The sequence below is a fragment of the Sarcophilus harrisii genome, chromosome 4 (assembly GCF_902635505.1).
Source record: "Sarcophilus harrisii chromosome 4, mSarHar1.11, whole genome shotgun sequence".
Lineage (NCBI taxonomy): Eukaryota > Metazoa > Chordata > Mammalia > Dasyuromorphia > Dasyuridae > Sarcophilus > Sarcophilus harrisii.
Window position 1 is genome coordinate 338,860,124 of NC_045429.1, and position 20,103 is coordinate 338,880,226.

General features: G+C 38.2%; 1 protein-coding gene across 1 annotated transcript in view; it reads left to right on the top strand.

The window, feature by feature from the left end:
• The first annotated feature begins 1,411 nt into the window (after positions 1-1,411).
• DHX8 (DEAH-box helicase 8) overlaps positions 1,412-20,103 on the top strand; it is a 29,774-nt gene continuing 11,082 nt past the window's right edge. Inside the window, exons 1-14 of the mRNA XM_003768151.4 lie at positions 1,412-1,651; positions 4,958-5,043; positions 5,742-5,814; positions 6,984-7,069; positions 8,730-8,836; positions 9,395-9,718; positions 10,142-10,286; positions 10,416-10,619; positions 11,213-11,300; positions 11,722-11,819; positions 16,984-17,131; positions 18,864-19,045; positions 19,450-19,644; positions 19,853-20,038. Coding sequence (XP_003768199.1) covers positions 1,540-1,651; positions 4,958-5,043; positions 5,742-5,814; positions 6,984-7,069; positions 8,730-8,836; positions 9,395-9,718; positions 10,142-10,286; positions 10,416-10,619; positions 11,213-11,300; positions 11,722-11,819; positions 16,984-17,131; positions 18,864-19,045; positions 19,450-19,644; positions 19,853-20,038 — 2,034 coding nt within the window. The 5' untranslated portion in view covers positions 1,412-1,539. The remainder of the gene's footprint in view (positions 1,652-4,957; positions 5,044-5,741; positions 5,815-6,983; positions 7,070-8,729; positions 8,837-9,394; positions 9,719-10,141; positions 10,287-10,415; positions 10,620-11,212; positions 11,301-11,721; positions 11,820-16,983; positions 17,132-18,863; positions 19,046-19,449; positions 19,645-19,852; positions 20,039-20,103) is intronic.

The window sequence follows — 20,103 nt, forward strand, 5'->3', positions numbered from 1 at the left end:
TGTAAGTCTCTCCAGGCCTTTCTGAAATCCTCCTGTTGGTCATTCCTTACAGAACAGTAATATTCCATAATATTCATATACCACAACTTATTCAGCCATTCTCCAACGGATGGGCATCCATTCGGTTTGTTCCTGGACTAATTTTCAGCTCAGTAGAGGGTATTGCCGCTGGCCATCCAGAATAACAGAATGAAGACGCTTATCTTGATTCCCTGGGGCGGTCTCTCCCAGAGGAGAGACCCGGTTTGTTCCTGGACTAATTTTCAGCTCAGTAGAGGGTATTGCCCCCCCCCCCCCCAATGCAAGGGGAGCACTATTTGCATCAGGTTGACCGAGACCGAAGTGTGCGGAATGAATTCTTGAGGCATGGGGCTGCATGATGGGGACGAACGAGGAACATATTAAATGTTCACCAGGCGCGAAGCCCTGTGACAAGCACTGCACATGCAAGCAGTAAGGCAGCCCCTGAAGATCACTTCGGGTCCCATTCTAAAAGGGAAAGCAATTCATCGAGCTGTAATATAAAGGGCCGCCAGTCTCCTGGCACTCGGAAAAGAAATATGCAAGTCTGGAAGAGGGGCGGTTTTGTGGGGGAACGATGACGAATGACGTTTCTGACGGGGTCAGTCTGAGACGCCTACAGATCAGTTGGAATCGTCCATTAACGAGACATTTAACGGGTTAAATGCAAGTTGCGGAACCCAGTTTGCCTCAGTCTCCTTATCTGTAAACGTACAGCGTTAAATGTACATCGAATGTAAGCACGGTGTGATGCGAGGTTTGCGGCACGCCGCCTGTCACCTCATTTGCTCCTCCCAAGGACCCCGGGAGGTGCGCCGTGTCACAGCCCCTTCGGATCCCAGAGGCCACAGAGGGGCCGCGACCTGCCCCGGTCCCACGGTAAGAGACAAGGCAGGCAGGGGGCCGGCTCTCCCCGGGTCCGGGACCCGCGCGCGCGCAGCCAGACCGGAAGCTTGGGGTGGATTCGGGAGCCGTCAGCGCGGGCGCGGCTGCTGAGCGCGAGGAAACTGATGAGGTCACATGGAGAGGTGCTCGGCTTCCTAGTCGCCCATCCCCCTACTCCGAAACCCCTCTTCGCGCGGTCATTCCAGGCTCCCGCGGCATCTCTTCCCCACGCTCCGCACGCCTCCGGCGGTCTGAGACCGCGCCTGCGCAGCAGCGGAGAGAGACGGGAGCTGGGAGACGAGGCGCGCGCCGCGATTCGCGATCACTTGGCGCCCTCTGCAACCCAGTTACCGATACTACGGAGGCTGGGGATAAAAAGGTCTCAAATTTGCTGGCTCTCGTTTGTGTCGTCACCGACCACTCGGGCGCTGTAGCCTTAGCCGCGCGGAGGCTTCTTCAGGCACTTCCCGCGGGCTCTCTATGGTTCTTCCGGTGCGCGTTCATTGGACACCCCCGCGAGGAAGGTAAACAAGGAGGCGGGGCAGCGGCCGACCCGGAAGTAGAACTATTTAACCAGCGGAATCTTTGGGTGAAGCCGCCGGCTTTCGGATCCGGGGCTGGCCGTGGTTCGCGATGGCCGAGCCGGGACCCGCCGAAGAGCTCGCCAAACTCGAGTACCTGTCCCTGGTCTCCAAAGTGTGCACCGAGCTGGACAACCACCTGGGCATCAACGACAAGGACTTAGGTGATGAGCCCGAGAGGGAAGCGGCCGAACTTTGTGACGTGCGGGTTGAGCAAGATGGCCAGAGAAAGCCCTTCCCCCTCTGGATCTGTGAGCTCAGGAGCGTCCCAAATCTGTGTCACCGCCGAGTATTGTAAATCCGTGAGCTTATGGCGTGAGCTCCACGTGCATCCCTACACGCGCGTCAGGAATCCGTGAACGCTGCAGAGTGGGGGTTTAGGTGCTGGATTTAGTCAGCCTCCGTCTTACATTGTCTGTGTGACTACGGACAAGTAATTTCTCCTTCCAGCCTCTACTTCTGCATCTGTGCAATGGGGGCTGAGGCGGCCGGGGGTGCAGTCAGGAGGATTCCTCTTTGTGAAGTCTAATCTGGTTTAAAACACTTCCTAGTTGTCTATGACCCTGAGCGAGTTACTTAACCCAGTTTGCCTCCGTTTCCTTATCTGTAAAATGAGCCGGAGAGAAAAATAGCCAACCGCTCCGATATTTTTGCTAAGAAAATCTCCAGAGGGATCACAGAGTCAGCTGTGACTGGATAGCAAGGACAGGAAGGCTTGACCTTTAAGGCTCCCCCAACTCCAAATTTGTGGTTTGTGGCAATAACTAAAATAACAATAATCAATAGTCGTGGCTCATGTTTAGGTACTTTGAGGTTTGCAAAAACAAGTCATTTTCACAGCGGTGTTGTAAGGCAGGCTAGCTCCATTTTACTGAAGAGAAATCTGAGATTAAGTGGAAAATTTTTTTTTTAATAACTTTTTATTGACAGAAGGTGAAATTTCTAGAGTCGTGCAGCTTGTAAGAATTTGAGAAGGGTTCCAAATTCAGGTTGGGTTTGCCCCACCTCCACAGTGCTGTCTTTTACGCACCTAGTCAAATGTGTTAGTAATTCCTTTAGTATCTGCTTCTTTGGCTTTTGTGACTCAGATGAACTAAAGGTCCAGAAAATGCTTTGCAGTCTTCAACAAGTTTATTAGCTTTGAACTATTATTTCTTTTTTTTTTTAATTTTTTTTATTTTTATTTAATAGCCTTTAATTTACAGGATATATGCATGGGTAACTTTACAGCATTAACAATTGCCAAACCTCTTGTTCCAATTTTTCACCTCTTACCCCTCCATCCCCCACCCCCTCCCCCAGATGGCAGGATGACCAGTAGATGTTAAATACATTAAAATATAAATTAGATACACAATAAGTATACCTGACCAAAACGTTATTTTGCTGTACAAAAAGGATCAGACTCTGAAATATTGTACAATTAGCTTGTGAAGGAAATCAAAAATGCAGGTGGGCATAAATATAGGGATTGGGAATTCAATGTAATGGTTTTTAGTCATCTCCCAGAGTTCTTTCTGGGTATAGCTAGTTCAGTTCATTACTGCTCCATTAGAAATGATTTGGTTGATCTCGTTGCTGAGGATGGCCTGGTCCATCAGAACTGGTCATCATATAGTATTGTTGTTGAAGTATATAATGATCTCCTGGTCCTGCTCATTTCACTCAGCATCAGTTCGTGTAAGTCTCTCCAGGCCTTTCTGAAATCATCCTGTTGGTCATTTCTTACAGAACAGTAATATTCCATAATATTTCATATACCACAATTTATTCAGCCATTCTCCAACTGATGGACATCCATTCAGTTTCCAGTTTCTAGCCACTACAAAAAGGGCTGCCACAAACATTCGTGCACATACAGGTCCCTTTCCCTTCTTTATAATCTCTTTGGGATATAATCCCAGTAGTAACACTCCTGGATCAAAGGGTATGCACAGTTTGATAACTTTTTGAGCATATGAACTATTATTTCTTTACTTGGTGCTCATTATCTAGATTTGTAAAATGTCTGGAATAACTCAGGTGAACTTCAAGGTTCCTTCGAAATTTCAATCATTTGAACTCCAGTCAGATAGACTGGAGCAGGGGTATCAAATTCAAATAGAAACAGATACCTGTAGCCACATAATTGTTTTAGAAAACCCCACAAATTAATATTATCTGTGCTGCATTATATTTTATTTACATTTTATTTGTATTTTCATTTTATTTATTGGACTGGAAAACAATTATTGGAGGAGGACAGTAGACATTTTTAGGCCTTTGCTCTCCCTGCCTGCTGCTAGGACATTGTGTGTCATTTCTGGTTTCTCTATAAAACTAGGGCCAGCTGTAAGTGAAACAAATAGGAGAACTCAGAGCTTTTGTTTGTCTAAAATTCAGACTTCTGGAGCTGGGAAAGACTATGGAGATTATCTTGTTTAAATCAATATCCATATTGCTTTTCTTTTTTTCTTTCTTCACCTACTTAGAGTACTTATGCTGTTGCCTAAACTGATGAGGCCCCTTACTGAGTATTTTTTTCTTCTCCCCTCCTTCATACTTCTTCATCCCTTAGTATCTTTTTTTCCTTTCCCTTAAATAGTAAGGGGAATTATCATTTACTTGGGAAATGTGATGATGATTTTGCTAATCAGGTGCACAGAATTTATTAATGCCTTAATGAAGTGCTGGATCAAACTCACATTTGTTTGCCTAGTCAGAGCTCTTGAATATTTTGAAAGGCACTAATGAACAGCTCAAAATGTATTAATTTCTGCAACATTGGTGATTGAATGGTAGTGGGTTGAGGGCTGATAGGCTTTTTTTGTGATCTCCAGATTAGGCACATAGGTTGAATATAACTTAGATTTGTAGAATACTTTTTAAAGTTTGAAAAGCATTGTCTTCATCACAACGCTATGAAATTAGTAATATAAGTATTATTCCCATTTTACAGATGAGAACACTGAGGCATAAGGTCTGAGGTCACACATCTAGTAAGTGATAGAAACTAGTAGCTCAACTGAGATCTCTTCTGGTACCTGTTCTGACACTCTCCATTGTTTCTACTTTGTTCACATTTAAGTGTAATCGGTATTGTTGGAAACCATGGGGAATAGACAGCATATTATGTGTTTTCTTTTTGATAATAGCATATTCTAACTCAGAAAAACTGTTTATCGATCTAGTAGCTTTATGGGAGTGAGGAACTCGGGTTTGGGGAGAAAATCAAGAGTTATTTCCCAGTTGTATTGCACTTGAAAACTGGAAAACAGTCTTGTAATAGTAGCTTCCAGTCATGTACAGATTTATAGGAATGTATTGCACACAACCTGGGCAAGGTAAATCTTTTTTTGTTTTTAATCACTGGATCTTTGGTATTCAGGACTGTTAAGGGCAATATAGTACTTTTTATTGTAGTGGGAAATGATTCCTTGTCTTAATCCCTCTGTTTTATTCTTATTTTAATATCACTTTTGTTTTCACAGCTGAATTTGTGATAAGTCTTGCAGAGAAAAATACAACCTTTGACACATTTAAAGCTTCTCTCACCAAAAATGGGGCTGAATTCACAGTATGTATAATCTTGAGACTTTCCCATTTTCTTCAAGTTACTCGAATTAAAAATGGGGCTCTTGTTGGAGAAGAGTCAGGGGTTTGTTTCCCAATCAAGTGGTTTGAATGAATGATGTTTTCAAATCACCAAGCAGTCATTCAGTTTAATTTGGATTCCTGGGACAGTTTTCCAGTTAAATGGAGCAAGGCTTCCATCATTAAGTCTTTGTGGCAATTTCTTTCATTCTTGTTCTGTGACTGCAACAATCCAGTTCTTTTGAACAGAAACAAATTGCTGGACTATATGGAGGTGGCTGTAAATTGAAAAATAAAATGGTCTTATGAGATCTAAAAACGTAATACTTTATAGATAAGTTGTCTAAAAAATTCTGTAACAACTCTTTGATTATTTTGAACATATAAGAATATTTAAAGATGTAGTGTTTTCTACTACTAGTAGTCTGGCAACCTCAGTGTGTTAAACTAAGAAGTGTAGCCTCCCACAACTACACATGTATAGTGAACCCATTTAGCAGACATTTATTAAGCATCTGCTGTGGGTAGTATTATATATAAATAAAGTATAGTTCTTGTTTTCAAGAAGCTTCCAATTTAATGCATGTGATTAGGCCTATATTTCTTTTAGCAGACATTTTCATTCTTTAAGTATATTTGAACAGAAACACAAAGACTCTTATTCTGTGCTTGCTTTCAAAGGACTCTCTCATTAGTAACTTGTTACGCCTCATACAGACTATGCGGCCCCCAGCCAAGCTTTCTGCTAACAAAGGTAAGTCCTGCTTTGAATTGACTGTGGTGCTCACAGTGTTTTTTAAAGCCTGAGAATCCCAAAATATTTTTCTATGGGATCTTGTTGGCAGCTTTTGAGCTTCCAAATAGCTCCTGCTATTTAAATTTTCCATTTTGTCTAAGGCAAAGTTAAAGCGATAGAAATCATTGATAAATGAGTATTATACAAACAATAATGAAATTATACAATCTTAATCTTTTCCCCCTTCCCCAATCCACTTAGTATTTTGTACTCAATGTCATATTCAGACGTGTGTATATATGTATGTGTGTGTATATGTATTTATACATACAAACATACTCATTTTACTGGTGGGTGAGATAAAAATTTGAAACATTTAGAGTTTTAAAAAAACTTTTTTTAGTTTTTTTCCCCCCATTTAAAATGATACTGATGTACACATATCTCTCAGTTTGAGAGGACCTGGCATTAGGAAAAAAATATTAAATATAAGAAAGAGTTATGTGTACATCAGTAATATATATATGATATTATTATATACTAGGAGAAGGGGGTATGTGTAGCTCAGGTCTTTTCAAGGTTGGGGTGATTTGGTGTGCTGTCTGAGCAATGGGGTTGGGATCATTTATTCCTTCACTTTCTTAAGGCAAGAGAAGAAATTTGAGGGAAAGAGAATTATTTGTTAGAAACCTCTTCTGCTTGAGGAAACTTGGTTGGATTTGGTGTTGAAAAAACTTTGATGCATATTTCAGTTTAATGTTTCTTTAAGTTACTGAAAATATTAAATCTTACTGAACTATGGGAAATAAATATGAACCACAACATAGCATTTCCACTCCTTCTGTTTTTGTCCATTTGCATTTTTGATTTCCTTCTCAGGTTATTTTTACCTTTATCTAAGTCCAATTTTTCTTGTGCAGCAAAATAATTGTTTGAACATGTATACATATATTGTATTTAACATATACTTTAACATATTTAACATGTGTGGGATCTGCCTGCCATCTAGGGGAAGGGGTTGGGGGGAAGGAGGGGAAAAGTTGAAAAAGAGGGTTTTGCAAGGGTCAATGCTGAAAAATTGCCCATGCATATATCTTGTAAATAAAAAGCTATAATAAAAAGAAAAGAAAAGAAAAAAAATCTACCTCACTGTATGCTTTTTTCCCCTTTTTGTTTTATGAAACAAGATCCAGTTATTAAGCCCAAGACAGAAAAGGAGAAGCTCAAGGACCTCTTCCCAGCACTTTGCCGACCAGACAATCCTGCAATTAGGGTACTTATGGCCTTTGAGGCCCAATTTTGGAATCATATGAGTTTTGAACAGTTTTTGAGAAGATGTTTCCAGTTGCTTTTATTATTTTCATTTTTACTAAAAATGTTAAAAGGTTTTAAGAAATATTGATGAGGATTAATTAAATTAGTAATTAATTAGTGATTAAATTAAGGAAAATTATAAGAACTGGTGTTTAACCATATGTGTGAAATAATACATCTTTTTGTTTGGTTACATGTGTATTTAATTTTTTTTTAGTATTCTGGTTTGTCAGCTGCAGTAAGAAAACATATTGGAGACCTTTAAGATATTTAAAATAGCCTTAAAAATAACTTGTGATTTGATATACATGATATTTTTGAAGTTAAGCATATTCTTTTCACTTAAAAAATGGTGAGTTTCTCAAGACCCAGCTTGGTAAAATTTTTGCCATTAATTGAAAATCAGAGAATTGAGTTGTGTTACAGAGATGTATGGAATATAAGAAAAGTTTTCTAAGAACTTTTGTGTCTGTTCATTAACTAGAATAATATCTGAGTCAGAAGTTATCTGGTTCTGTCTCCCCACTGTGAAGGTTAGCATATAATGTCAGTAATGGGACTTACTTCTTTATAGTGCAAGCATCCACTTAATAATTGTAACTATTTTCTCATCATATGACAGCTTCTTAGACCTTTGAAAACAGCACTTGTGCCCTCTCTGAAGTCTTTTCTTCTCTCAGACACTTCAGAGTTCCTTCAGCCATTCTTCCTATAACATAGTTTCCAACTCTCATTATATTGATTGTTTATTATGCTCACTCCATTTTGTTCAAGGCCCCTTTAGTCTTGGATTCCAAAAACAAGCATTCTAGATATGATCAGTATATAGCAGGACTGTGACCCTCTTTTAGTTCTGGATGCTACTTTTTTTGTCCATTCTCATCATTTTAAGTTATGTTGGAAATTCTTCCTGGCTCCTTTTCACTTTGGATTTGTAGGCTTGAGTGTAATGGAAAGAAAGAACTAGGAGCCAGAAGAATTGTGTTCTAGATGCCATCTTGGACATTCAATGGCAAGGTAACTTTGGGCAGATCATTGAACTTTTCAAATCCTGAGTTTTCTCTGTAGAATGAAGGTAGTAATATTAGCTTTGCTCATTTCATAGAGTTAGTTAGGAAGATCACATAAAATAACAGTGTACTTTTGAAGAGGTTAAATATCTTAAAATAAATGTTAGTTTTTGTATGTATGTTGCACTTGGGGTTAAGTGTCTTGCCCAGGGTCACATAGCTAGTATGTGAAGTCAGATTTGAATTCAGTTCCTCCTGACTCCAAGGCCACTGCTCTATCCACTGCCATCTAGCTGACTCCCCATCCATGTCTTAATCGATGGTTTCACGAGTTTCTGTGGCCAAACAAAAATTTGAAGACCCTCTTCTGGTGATGCACCTCTCTGAGCTTAGCCAGTAAGGCTAGTCATTTAATAATAGGTGCACAGTGTATTTCAAGACTTCCTTAAAAGTAGGGCCTGTCAATAGCTTGTGTTTCTTTTTGATATAATCTGTGAAATCAGAGTCATCTCCTTGCTACTGTCAGGGAATCTTAGAGCAAGAATTCAGTGGATTTTTGTCAACTGTATTTTCTGACTGGTATTTTTTCTCACTCTGTTGTTCCTGTAGACCATGCTTGATGAAGATGATGTGAAAGTAGCTGTGGATGTCCTCAAAGAGTTAGACGCTCTAAAGCCTAGTGCTGCAGCACAGAAGCAGAGAGGCTCTGAACATCGGTACTTATCTGTTGGGTTTTCTTTTGGGATTGTATTCCACTTGGCAGTCTAGCCTAGTCTGAATACGTTTCTGGACTAGTCCTCAGGATCTGTACTGGCCCTTCACTGCACCCATTTGGCCACTTTTACCATCTACTCCCACTTTCTCCTGACAGATGATTTGTGAAAAAATGCTAGAGAAATGTAGGAAATAGAAAAAATTCCTAACAAAAAGTCTTAAAACAAGAAGCAAAGCAAATTTTTGTAAGTTTTCTGATTTGTTTCTAGTGATGGACAACTTTTACGGCTTTTGTAGCTGCTAATTATCAAAATCGCCTCATTTTGAAATATTAATATTTTATGTGGAGGTAATAAAGTTGTGAAACCCTACTGTACTGTATTTGGCCAATCATCCATTTATAACATTGTTCCTGTTATATATTAACTGTTTTTTTCCTGTTAAAAACTATCTATACCCTCTGACTTTATTTCCTCTAATTTCCTGTCCTTATGGAATCTGTTAACAGTGTTAGGTTGGATATCTGAATATTCTAAGAACCAATTTGTTATTTCTGTTAGTGATAGGGCAAAGAAGAAAAAAAGGAGTCGTAGTCGAAGCCGAGACAGAGACCACAAGCGAAGACACCGGTCCCGATCAAGATCACGTTCTAGGACTCGAGACAGGAATAAAGGGAAATCTAGATATCGATCAAGGAGCAGAAGTCAGAGTCCTGTTAAAGACCGTAAGGACCGTGATAAATATGGGGAAAAGAGCAATGATAGATGGCGAGACAAACATGTGGACCGGCCTCCTCCTGAAGAGCCTTCTATTGGGGAAATTTACAATGGCAAAGTTACCAGTATCATGCAGTTTGGATGTTTTGTACAACTGGAAGGACTAAGGTAATATCCAAGACCTTTTATGCCCCTTCCAGTGTTAGTCTGAATGTCTTGTGCAATCATTTGGGCTTTTTTACATTTAAAAAAAAAAAAAGTGGTTTGATTGAAAATCTTTAATACAATCAATCTTTAATCTGTTCAGAAACTGTTTGGTGCTGGCATGTCCTGCCAGAAGGACTAACCCTTTCCTTACTGAGACACAGATGGAGATAGAACTTAGTTTATTTTTAAGATGCTTCGCAGGGAAGAAGATTTGATGACTTACTTAATTATACTTAACTCTCCTTGTTGCTAGGAAGTTATATTTCACTTCATAGTCTTCCATTAGGATTTAATTTTTTTCTTTTGTTTTGCCTGTCATTAGACAGTTGAAGTCGGGTCATGTAGCTACATATGTCTTCTACATCTTCCTTTTGTTTTGCACAGGAAACGATGGGAAGGTTTAGTTCATATCTCTGAGCTTCGTCGGGAGGGCCGAGTGGCAAATGTCGCTGATGTGGTGAGCAAAGGCCAGAGGGTTAAGGTGAAAGTCCTGTCCTTCACTGGGACCAAAACCAGCCTGAGCATGAAGGTAAGACAGGAGAGAGATTTAGCATAATAGAGGGTGTCTTTGGCAAGGGAGATGGCATTGGACACTTCTATATCTGATACCCTGAAAACATGAGGGTGGAAAGTAAGCCTAGAGGGTTTTTTGCTTTAGGATGTGGATCAGGATACTGGAGAAGATCTGAATCCAAACCGACGGAGGAACCTTGTTGGGGAAACCAATGAGGAGACTTCTATGAGGAACCCTGATAGACCTACTCACCTCTCCCTTGTCAGTGCTCCAGAAGTGGAAGATGACACTCTTGAAAGGAAACGCCTCACCCGAATATCAGATCCTGAGAAGTGGGAGATCAAACAGGTGGGGGCTCCATGTTTCCTCTGCATGATTTTAATTATCAACTGTTAACAATCAACAAGATGTCTTGTAAATGGGAGTAGCAAGTTTCAGAAAAGATGAAGGTGGGGGAAAAAGAAAGTCTGACAGCAACCCTGAAGAATGAGAAATAATAGTCTCTCACATTTATATAGCATTTTGCAGGCTTTAAGTAATTTCACTACATGCTTTCATTTAATCCTCAATGGATTATAATCTCCCTTTTAGATATGAGGTTACATAGCTAATAATTGGCCTAATCAGACTGAGAACAAAGGATTTCTTTCTGTTTTGCTATTTAACCCAAAGACAAAGGCCTTAGTGGATGATTTCAATTAATTGCTGAGGCCAATTTGTTGTATATTTTTGCCATTCTCCCCCAAATTTCCTTTAATTACCTTTAAACTTTAGTTTAAGTTTAAAAAGACTTTATAAAAAACAGACCTAAAAGAATTAGGACTCTGACTTCTTGAGGTGGTGGAGAAATGACATCAGTTCTTCATTAAAAATTGTATATTCACCTTCATTTAGTTTCTAAACCCCTAAATTATAAGTGATGGTGTTTATCTTCTGTATAGATGATTGCGGCCAATGTACTTTCTAAAGAAGAGTTTCCAGACTTTGATGAAGAGACAGGAATCCTTCCTAAAGTGGATGATGAAGAAGGTAACAAATCACTTGTGTGTGGGCCTAAAAAAAAATCAAGAAGATATATTCACAATCGAATATATAGGACTAGCCAGTTTGTAGCTTGGTTTGTGTTAGAAAAAAGGTACTTTGAAAGTGCTAAATAAATACTCAGAAAATTTTCAATATGCTTGACTTTATATAAAAGTACCAAGAAGCAATTAGATTGAGATATGTGTCAACTCTCTGAAGAGCATGGGGAGGGGGAAAAAAGGAAATTATTTTTATTCCTTTAGGTACCAATTAGTTGAGAGACTGCCTTCTTTTAAACCTGATTATTGTTTAGGCCTTTGGCAATATCCTTGATGATGCTGATTTCTTTTTAAGTGTTACCTAGGTTTTGGTGAAAAGAATCTGTGCTTTCTTCTTTTGTTAAATAATCTTTTTGTGGGGATTTTAGATGAAGATCTGGAGATTGAATTGGTTGAGGAAGAACCTCCATTCCTGAGAGGACATACCAAACAAAGCATGGACATGAGCCCCATTAAAATTGTTAAGGTGAGAAATGTTGGGTTTAACCTGGAAATCTCAGAGGGACTTCATTCTCTTAGGACAGAAAGAATACAGTCCCTTCCCTCCTCAATATATTATTTATTTTTGTCATTCTTTTCTTTTTAAATTTTAAATGTCATATTCTCTTCTTCCTTCTCACTTCTTTACTAACCACTATGAAGACCAAAAAAAAAAAAAAATCATTTATACATGTGAAATATACAAATCATATTTCCATATTAGCCATATTGCAAAAGAAAGAAAATTATGCTTCAATTTGTGTTGAGTTCATTAGTTCTCTTTTTGTTATGAGTCCTTTGCAGTTGTCTTGAATCACTTTTTGAACAGCATGAACAGAGTTGCCAAGTCTTTCATAGTTGATCATCATTATAACATCGCTGTAATGATCTGGTTCCTTTCATTTTACTTTGTATTAGTTCATATAGGTCTTACCATGTCCTTTCTGAAACTACTTTCTGTAAAAGGCTGGAACTCTGGACAAGTATACTTGAAACAAGGTGTTAACTCAGTGGAATTGATGAGATGAGTGTTCTCTAGTTCACATATATACTTAGTACTTTGTATGGTGATGTAATGGCTCTCTAACCTTCACACATAATCAGTATGTAATGATATAGTTACAATAAGGTATATAAGGGCTAAGAAAGACTGGAAGAGAGACATTCTATCTTTGACCAGCCTTGTGGTGGCTGTCCTGCTTTCATCACTTCACCACTAAGAACAAGGATTTAGGCTGATCCCATGGTCCTCCAGAAAGCTAGTCTAGAAAGCTAGCCTGTAAATTACAACTTTCCTCATCATTTCTTATAACAATAATACTTTGCAATCGTATGTCCCACTTTGTCAGCCATTCCCCAACCAATGAGCATACCCTCAGTTTAAAATTCTTTGCCAACACTAAAAGAGCTATTATAAATATTTTTGTGCATAGAGGTCCCTTTCCTTTTCTTTGATTTCTTTGGGGTATAGACCCTAAGTATAGTATATATGTAATATTAGTATTACTGGATCAAAGGATATCACAGTTTTATAGCCCTTTGGGCATAGTTCTAAATTGTTCTCCAGAATGGTAAAACTAATTCACAACTCCATCAACAGTTTATTAGTGTATATATTTATCCTCATCCCCTCTAGTATTTGTCATGAGAGTGAATTAATATTGAGATGATCTCAAAAAAAAAAAAAAAAAAAATTGTGAAAAATAAGGTTGCATTGGAAGAAGGGGAAGAAAGAGGAATACACATACACTCTCTCTCTCTCTCTCTCTCTCTCTCTCTCTCTCAATTATATATAGAAATTCATCGTATCAAGAGGAAGGGAAAAGGGGATAAGAAGTATGAGCTGAGGGGATAATAAAAGGAAGGGAGAATTAATAGCAGCAGTGATCAGTAGTAAAATAGATTTCTGAGGAGGGGCAGAATAAAGATAGAAGTACCTCAGAGTTGTTTTAATTTGCATTTCTTTAATCAATAGTGGTTTAGAGCATTTTTTCTTTCTTTTTTTTTTTTAAGCTTTTTTTTTTTTAATTTAATAGCCTTTTATTTACAGGTTATATACATGGGTAACTTTACAGCATTAACAATTGCCAAACCTCTTGTTCCAATTTTTCACCTCTTACCCCCCACCCCCTCCCCCAGATGGCAGGATGACCAGTTGATATTTAATATATTAAAATATAAATTAGATACGCAATAAGTATACATGACCAAACCGTTATTTTGCTGTACAAAAAGAATCAGAGCATTTTTTCATATGAATTTAGATAGCTTTGGTTTTTTTTTTTCTCATGAAAGCTTCCTGTTCATATCCTTTGACTATTTATCAGTTGAGAACTCTTATTTTTATGAATTTGACTCAATTCCATATGTATTTGGGAAATCAGAGAAACTCACGGTAAGATTTTTAAAATATTCATTGTGGTATCTTTTAATGTAGCTTCCCTGATCATTTCTTTTAATTAGGTCTGCTTCGCCTGAGATCATGATTGCTATCTGTGCCTTTTTTTTTTTTTTACTTCTGCTGAAGTATAATAGATTTTATTCTAGCCCTTTATTTTAACTTTCTGTGTGTCTTTCTATTTTAAGTTTGTCTTTTGTAAACAACTTATTGTTGGATTCTGATTTCTAATTTATTCTGTTATCCACTTCTGATTTATGGGTGAGTTCATCCCATGAACATTTAGAGTTGTGGTTACTATTTCTTTCTTTTTATCCTGTTTTCTTCTATTTATCCTTCTCTCTATCTTTATTCTGCCCCTCCTCAGAAATCTATTTTACTACTGATCACTGTTTCTATTAATTCTCCCTTCCTTTTATTATCCCCTCAGCTCATACTTCTTATCCCCTTCCTCATAATATGATGAATTTCTATATATAATTGAGAGAGAGAGTGTGTATGTATATTTCTCTTCCTCTTCCTTCTCCTTCTTCCAATGCAACCTTCTTTTTCAGTTTTTTTTTTTTTTTTTTGAGATCATCTCAATATAATTAGTTCATTCTCATGCCCTCTTTATGTAGACTCCTAACTTCCCTAATAGTGATAAAATTCTTAGAAGTTATGTTTATCATCTTTCCATAAAGAAATATAAATCTGTTTAACTTTATTGAATCCCTTTCTCTTTCATGTTTATCTTTTTAGGCTTCTTTTGACATTTGAATGTCAGATTTTTTATTTAGCTCTGGTCTTTTCATGAGGAATGCCAGGAAGTCCTCTTTTTCATTAAATCTTTATTTTTTACCATGAAGGATTATAATCAATTTTGCTAAACAGGTAACTCTTGGTTGTAATCTTACTTCCTTTGCCACTTGGAATATCATATTCTAAGCCCTCCATTCCTTTTACCTGGAAGCTGCTAAATCTTGTATGATCCTGACTGTGGCTGCATGATATTTGAATTGTTTATTTCTGAATGCTTGCACTGTTTTGTTCTTGACCTGAGAACCCTGGAATTTGGCTATATTATCTCAGAGAGTTTTTATTTTGGAATTTCTTTTAGGAGGAGATTGGTAGATTTTTTCAATTTTTACTTTATTCTCTGTATCTAAGATAACTGGGATGGATTTCCTTTATGAAATATGATGTCAAAGCTCTTTAAAAAAAAAAAAAACAAAACTATGGCTTTCAGGTAGTTCAGTAATTCTTAAATTATCTCTGATTTATTTTCTAGGTCAGTGGTTTTTCTGATGAAATAGTTCACATTTTCTTCTATTTTGTCATTCTTTTGATTGTTTTATTGTTTCTTGATATCTTATGGAGTCAAGGGCTTCCACTTGCCCAATCCTAATTTTTTACTTCCTTCAATGAGCTTTTGTACCTCTTTTTACTTTTGACTTATTCTGCTTTTTAAGGAATTTTTTTCTTAAGTGAGTTTTTGTGTCTCTTTTACCGTTTGGCTAGTTCTAGTTTTAGAGTGGGTTTTTTTGGTCCATTTTTTGGTGCTGCTTTTACCAAGCCATTAACTCTTTTTTTCATAATTTTCTTGTATCACTCTCATTTCCTTTTCCAATTTTTCTTTTACCACTCTTATCTGTTCTTGAATGCTTCCAGGAATTCTTTTTAGGTTTAGATCCAATTAGAATTTTTCTTTGAGTGGCTTTTTCTTGTAGCTGTTTTCACATTGTTGTCTTCTGAGTTTGTCTTCAGTTGTCTTCTGGTCTTCTTGGCCATTGTTGTAACTTTATGGTCAAATTATCCATTCTGTTTCTTGACTTTGAAGTTTGTGTTAAGTTTGCATTCTTACCTATTGGTGGGTAGGTACTGTGCCAAGCTTTAGGCTTTTTTGTCCATTTGCAAAGCTGGTTCTGGGAGTGTGCAAGTTTTCAGTTCTTCCAAGATAGTGTAGTTCCTGATCTTCTGGCCTGTGCTCCGGTCTTTACCCAGGAAAGGCTTTTTTTTTTTTTTTTTTAATTTAATAGCCTTTTATTTACAGGATATATGCATGGGTAACTTTACAGCATTAACAATTGCCAAACCTCTTGTTCCAATTTTTCACCTCTTACCCCCCCACTCCCTCCCCTAGATGGCAGGATGACCAGTAGATGTTAAATTTATTAAAATAAATTAGATACACAATAAGTATACATGACCAAAACGTTATTTTGCTGTACAAAAAGAATCAGACTCTGAAATATTGTACAATTAGCTTGTGAAGGAAATCAAAAATGCAGGTGGGCATAAATATAGGGATTGGAAATTCAATGTAATGGTTTTTAGTCATCTCCCAGAGTTCTTTTTCTGGGCATAGCTGGTTCAGTTCATTACTGCTCCATTGGAAATGATTTGGTTGATCTCGTTGCTGAGGATGGCCTGGTCCATCAGAACTGGTCATCATATAGTATTGTTGTTGAAGTATATAATGATCTCCTGGTCCTGCTCATTTCACTCAGCATCAGTTCGTGTAAGTCTCTCCCAGGCCTTTCTGAAATTATCCTGTTGGTCATTTCTTACAGAACAGTAATATTCCATAATATTCATATACCACAATTTATTCAGCCATTCTCCAACTGATGGACATCCATTCAGTTCAGGAAAGGCCTTTTCTCCCCTGCAAGCGCAAGTACTAGCTTAGCACTGCATATGAGCAGTAAAGTTGTCAGTCAGTGCCAGCTGCACCCAAGGCCAACAAAGGTATTTCTGACCGATTTTCTGACTCCTTTCCCCTCCTCCTTCACTTTACTATCTCTGGGCTCCTGAGTTGCTGATGCCACTCTGAGAATAGTCTTGAATGTGGTTATTTTATCTTTGTAAGCCTTCACCCTTTTAAAGGGGATGCTATAGTTAGAGTTTTCCCAAGAATCAAGATCCTGAGAGTTCTGAAGCACATTTTATCATTGCCATGTGGTTCGTTTTGCTATCACTGCTGTTACCTGATTCTCTGGCATCTTGAAAAATGGAATAATCACCTTTAAGCTTCAGAATACTTTTAAAAGGTTCATTTTTATGCTAAAAGTAAGGCTCCATTTCAATTCAGGAAACCTTTTCTTAGTACCTCCTGGGTACAGAACAGGTGCTGGAGGGAGACACAGTTTATCTCTGATTCTGTTCCTCCTCTTAGGGAACCTAGAGTCTGGTAGGGGAATTGAAGAATAAGCTGCTTGAGTGCAGTAGGACCTCAGACAGGAATGCTCATGGGTTTTTTCTCCCATTCTAGAATCCCGATGGCTCCTTGTCCCAAGCAGCAATGATGCAGAGTGCTTTGGCGAAAGAAAGGAGAGAACTCAAACAGGCCCAGCGTGAAGCAGAGATGGACTCCATTCCTATGGGACTCAACAAACACTGGGTGGATCCTCTGCCTGATGGTATGAATCTGGGGGAGAAATGCAATTAAATGTTTTCTTGTTGAAGCTCCCAAGGTTAGAAGAAAGCCATGCAATTGTTAATGCTGTAAAGTTACCCATGTATATATCCTGTAAATTAAAGGCTATTAAATAAAAAAAAAAAAAAAAAAAGAAGAAAGCCATGAGTGGCCCAGGTTGGAAACTAATGCCCCTTGTTTTTTGATAGGCCTTAATTTCATTGTTGAATTGTCCAGTTAAAATAGGGTCATCTTTGTAAATGATTAAAACTGAAGCTAATTCTTTATTGATGGGGGTGGTGTTCTGAAAATTGTTTATTTGCCTAGGAAAATGTCCCATAGGCAAAATACTTTGTTTTTGCTGGAAGTGAACATTTTCTTATGATTTTTTATGCCACTATCATTTCCCAAGTGCTTTAAAAATATTATGAAACAGCATTTGATTCATTAGAGTAAAACACCTTTAAAGATTTTCTTCCAGAAAGGTTTCTCTTCTCCATATTCAAAATCATTCTAAATTCCTTACATGATATATCAATAAAAATAATCAGACACTTGTTCCTTAAGTATCTCATCTTAAAGTGGAAAATAAAATGAAGAGGTGTATGGTCACCAAAGGTGTTTGGTGTTTGGCATTATCAGAGCACATGCATTGCAGAGCCCTTGTTGAGGAAGGATTCCTCCTGATAGTGAGATGTTCTTGAGAAAATCTTCTTGTGTCTAATGGTGTGCTGATTGCATCCATTCCTGGAACATTGCAGTGTCCTAGGAGATAGAGAATCACCTCAAAAGAGTTTTAGTCTGACACTTTGTATTGGAAAGAACAAGTAGATGAAGACTGTCTTTTGTCTGATCTTATTCTATAGGATGTGTGTGTGTGTGTGTACACATGTGCACCTGGTCTAGGAAAATAACAGGCTAGTCATGTGGCAAGCTTGAGGAATGATGGGTTGTGTGAGCATGCCATTGGTATCTTAACTAATATCAGGAGAAAACAAGACTGATCTCCATTGAGTTGAGTAGACTCTGGTGTATTTATGGGAGATAGTGAACAAGAGTCATACAGGATGAGCAAAAATGAATAGGTTGTGATATGTCTTTGGGACAGCTAGGGGCCAGAGTGGCTAGGCTGGAGTCAGGAAGACATGATCCTGAGTTCAAATATGGTCTCAGACTCTTATTAGTTGTATGATCCCTAGGCGAGTCACTTAATCCTGTTTGCCTCAGTTTTCTCATCTGTAAAAAAAATATTGAATAGCAAAAATGCATCATTGGAGAGAATGTACACATTGAAGAGAGCACAGATATATTTGCAAATATATTTAACAATAACTGATCCCCCATAGAATTCTTTTGTAACAAACAAAAATGGTTAGCAAAACAATTTGACACAGCAGCAGGGACAGGTAGCATATCTAAACCCTTTACTTTTCTGTTAAGAGTAGGAGAAAGGGTGTTTCATCATTCGTCTTCAAGGACCAAGATGACCCACAGACATTGTGTGTAACCTGAAGTCTGTTGCCATTTATATTATTTTAGTCATTGTTGGGATTGTTTTCCTGGTAACAGAAAGCAAAATTTTAAGAATTCTAAACTGATAACTAGATTTTGCAGGGATTTCAGGTTAATTGAAATGTGTACTAAGCTTCACCTAGCTTGTTAGTCTTGTACTCTAGGCTGCAGGCAGTGGAGAAGTGTATTTGGTGACTTGCTAAATGCTTTGTTTTTCTCTCTAGTGGATGGAAGGCAGATTGCTGCCAACATGCGGGGCATTGGAATGATGCCTAATGACATCCCAGAATGGAAGAAGCATGCTTTTGGGGGCAACAAAGCATCTTATGGTAAAAAGACTCAGTTGTCAATCATTGAACAGAGGGAGAGTCTTCCCATCTTCAAGCTTAAAGAGCAGCTTGTTCAGGTGAGAAGTTATTTTATGGCCAGGTGGAGAAAGAGTTCTCCTAAAAAGGAGAGGAGGCCTTTTGAGGGCAAGGTTCTCTTGAAGAGACCATGTAGTAATCTAATGATGATTTTCAAAATGTGGAGTAAGACATGCTTAAAGGAATACAATTTAAGTTTGAAAACTTTTTTTTTTTAAATCTTTGTCTCATTATAAAACCTGTCCTCTATTAAAAATGAACGCAGTTGAACCTGGAAAGAACAGATTTCTCATTTGTCAGGATGTTGTGCTAAGTGGACCAATAATGTACTGAACCATATAAAATTTGTACTGGATTTAAACTATTGAGTTAGGGCAAAGAATTTGTGTTTCTCTCAGATGGAGATATTGTAACAATTTCTTAATCTGTTTTTAATGCATCTTAGGCTGTTCATGACAATCAGATCCTGATTGTTATTGGAGAGACAGGTTCTGGGAAGACAACCCAGATCACACAGTATCTTGCTGAGGCCGGTTACACCTCCAGGGGGAAAATTGGATGTACACAACCTCGAAGGGTTGCAGCGATGTCAGTGGCCAAAAGAGTGTCTGAAGAATTTGGATGTTGCTTGGGACAAGAGGTAAAAGGCCAAAGAAAGCTGCTTCTGAATGGCTTGGTGAAAATCTGGGAAATCTGAATTTTACTGTGTTCCTCTACTAACAAATAAATTAATATCTGGTTATGTAAAAGAACTAGTTCACCTGAATACCCTGTTGTAGCCCCTTGAAGATTGCAGTGAGAAGGAAATTTGGGTTTAAGTGGGAAATTTACTTTTTTGCTTGTTTCAGGTGGGTTACACTATTCGTTTTGAAGATTGCACCAGTCCAGAAACAGTCATCAAGTACATGACAGATGGGATGTTGCTCCGGGAATGCTTGATTGACCCTGATCTTACTCAATATGCAATCATCATGTTGGATGAGGCTCATGAGAGAACGATTCACACAGATGTGCTCTTTGGATTGTTGAAAAAGGTACCTAGATAGCTCCTGGGGGTGCCATCTTCCAGAAGAAGGGAGCGAGCAGAATTGGTGGGAAG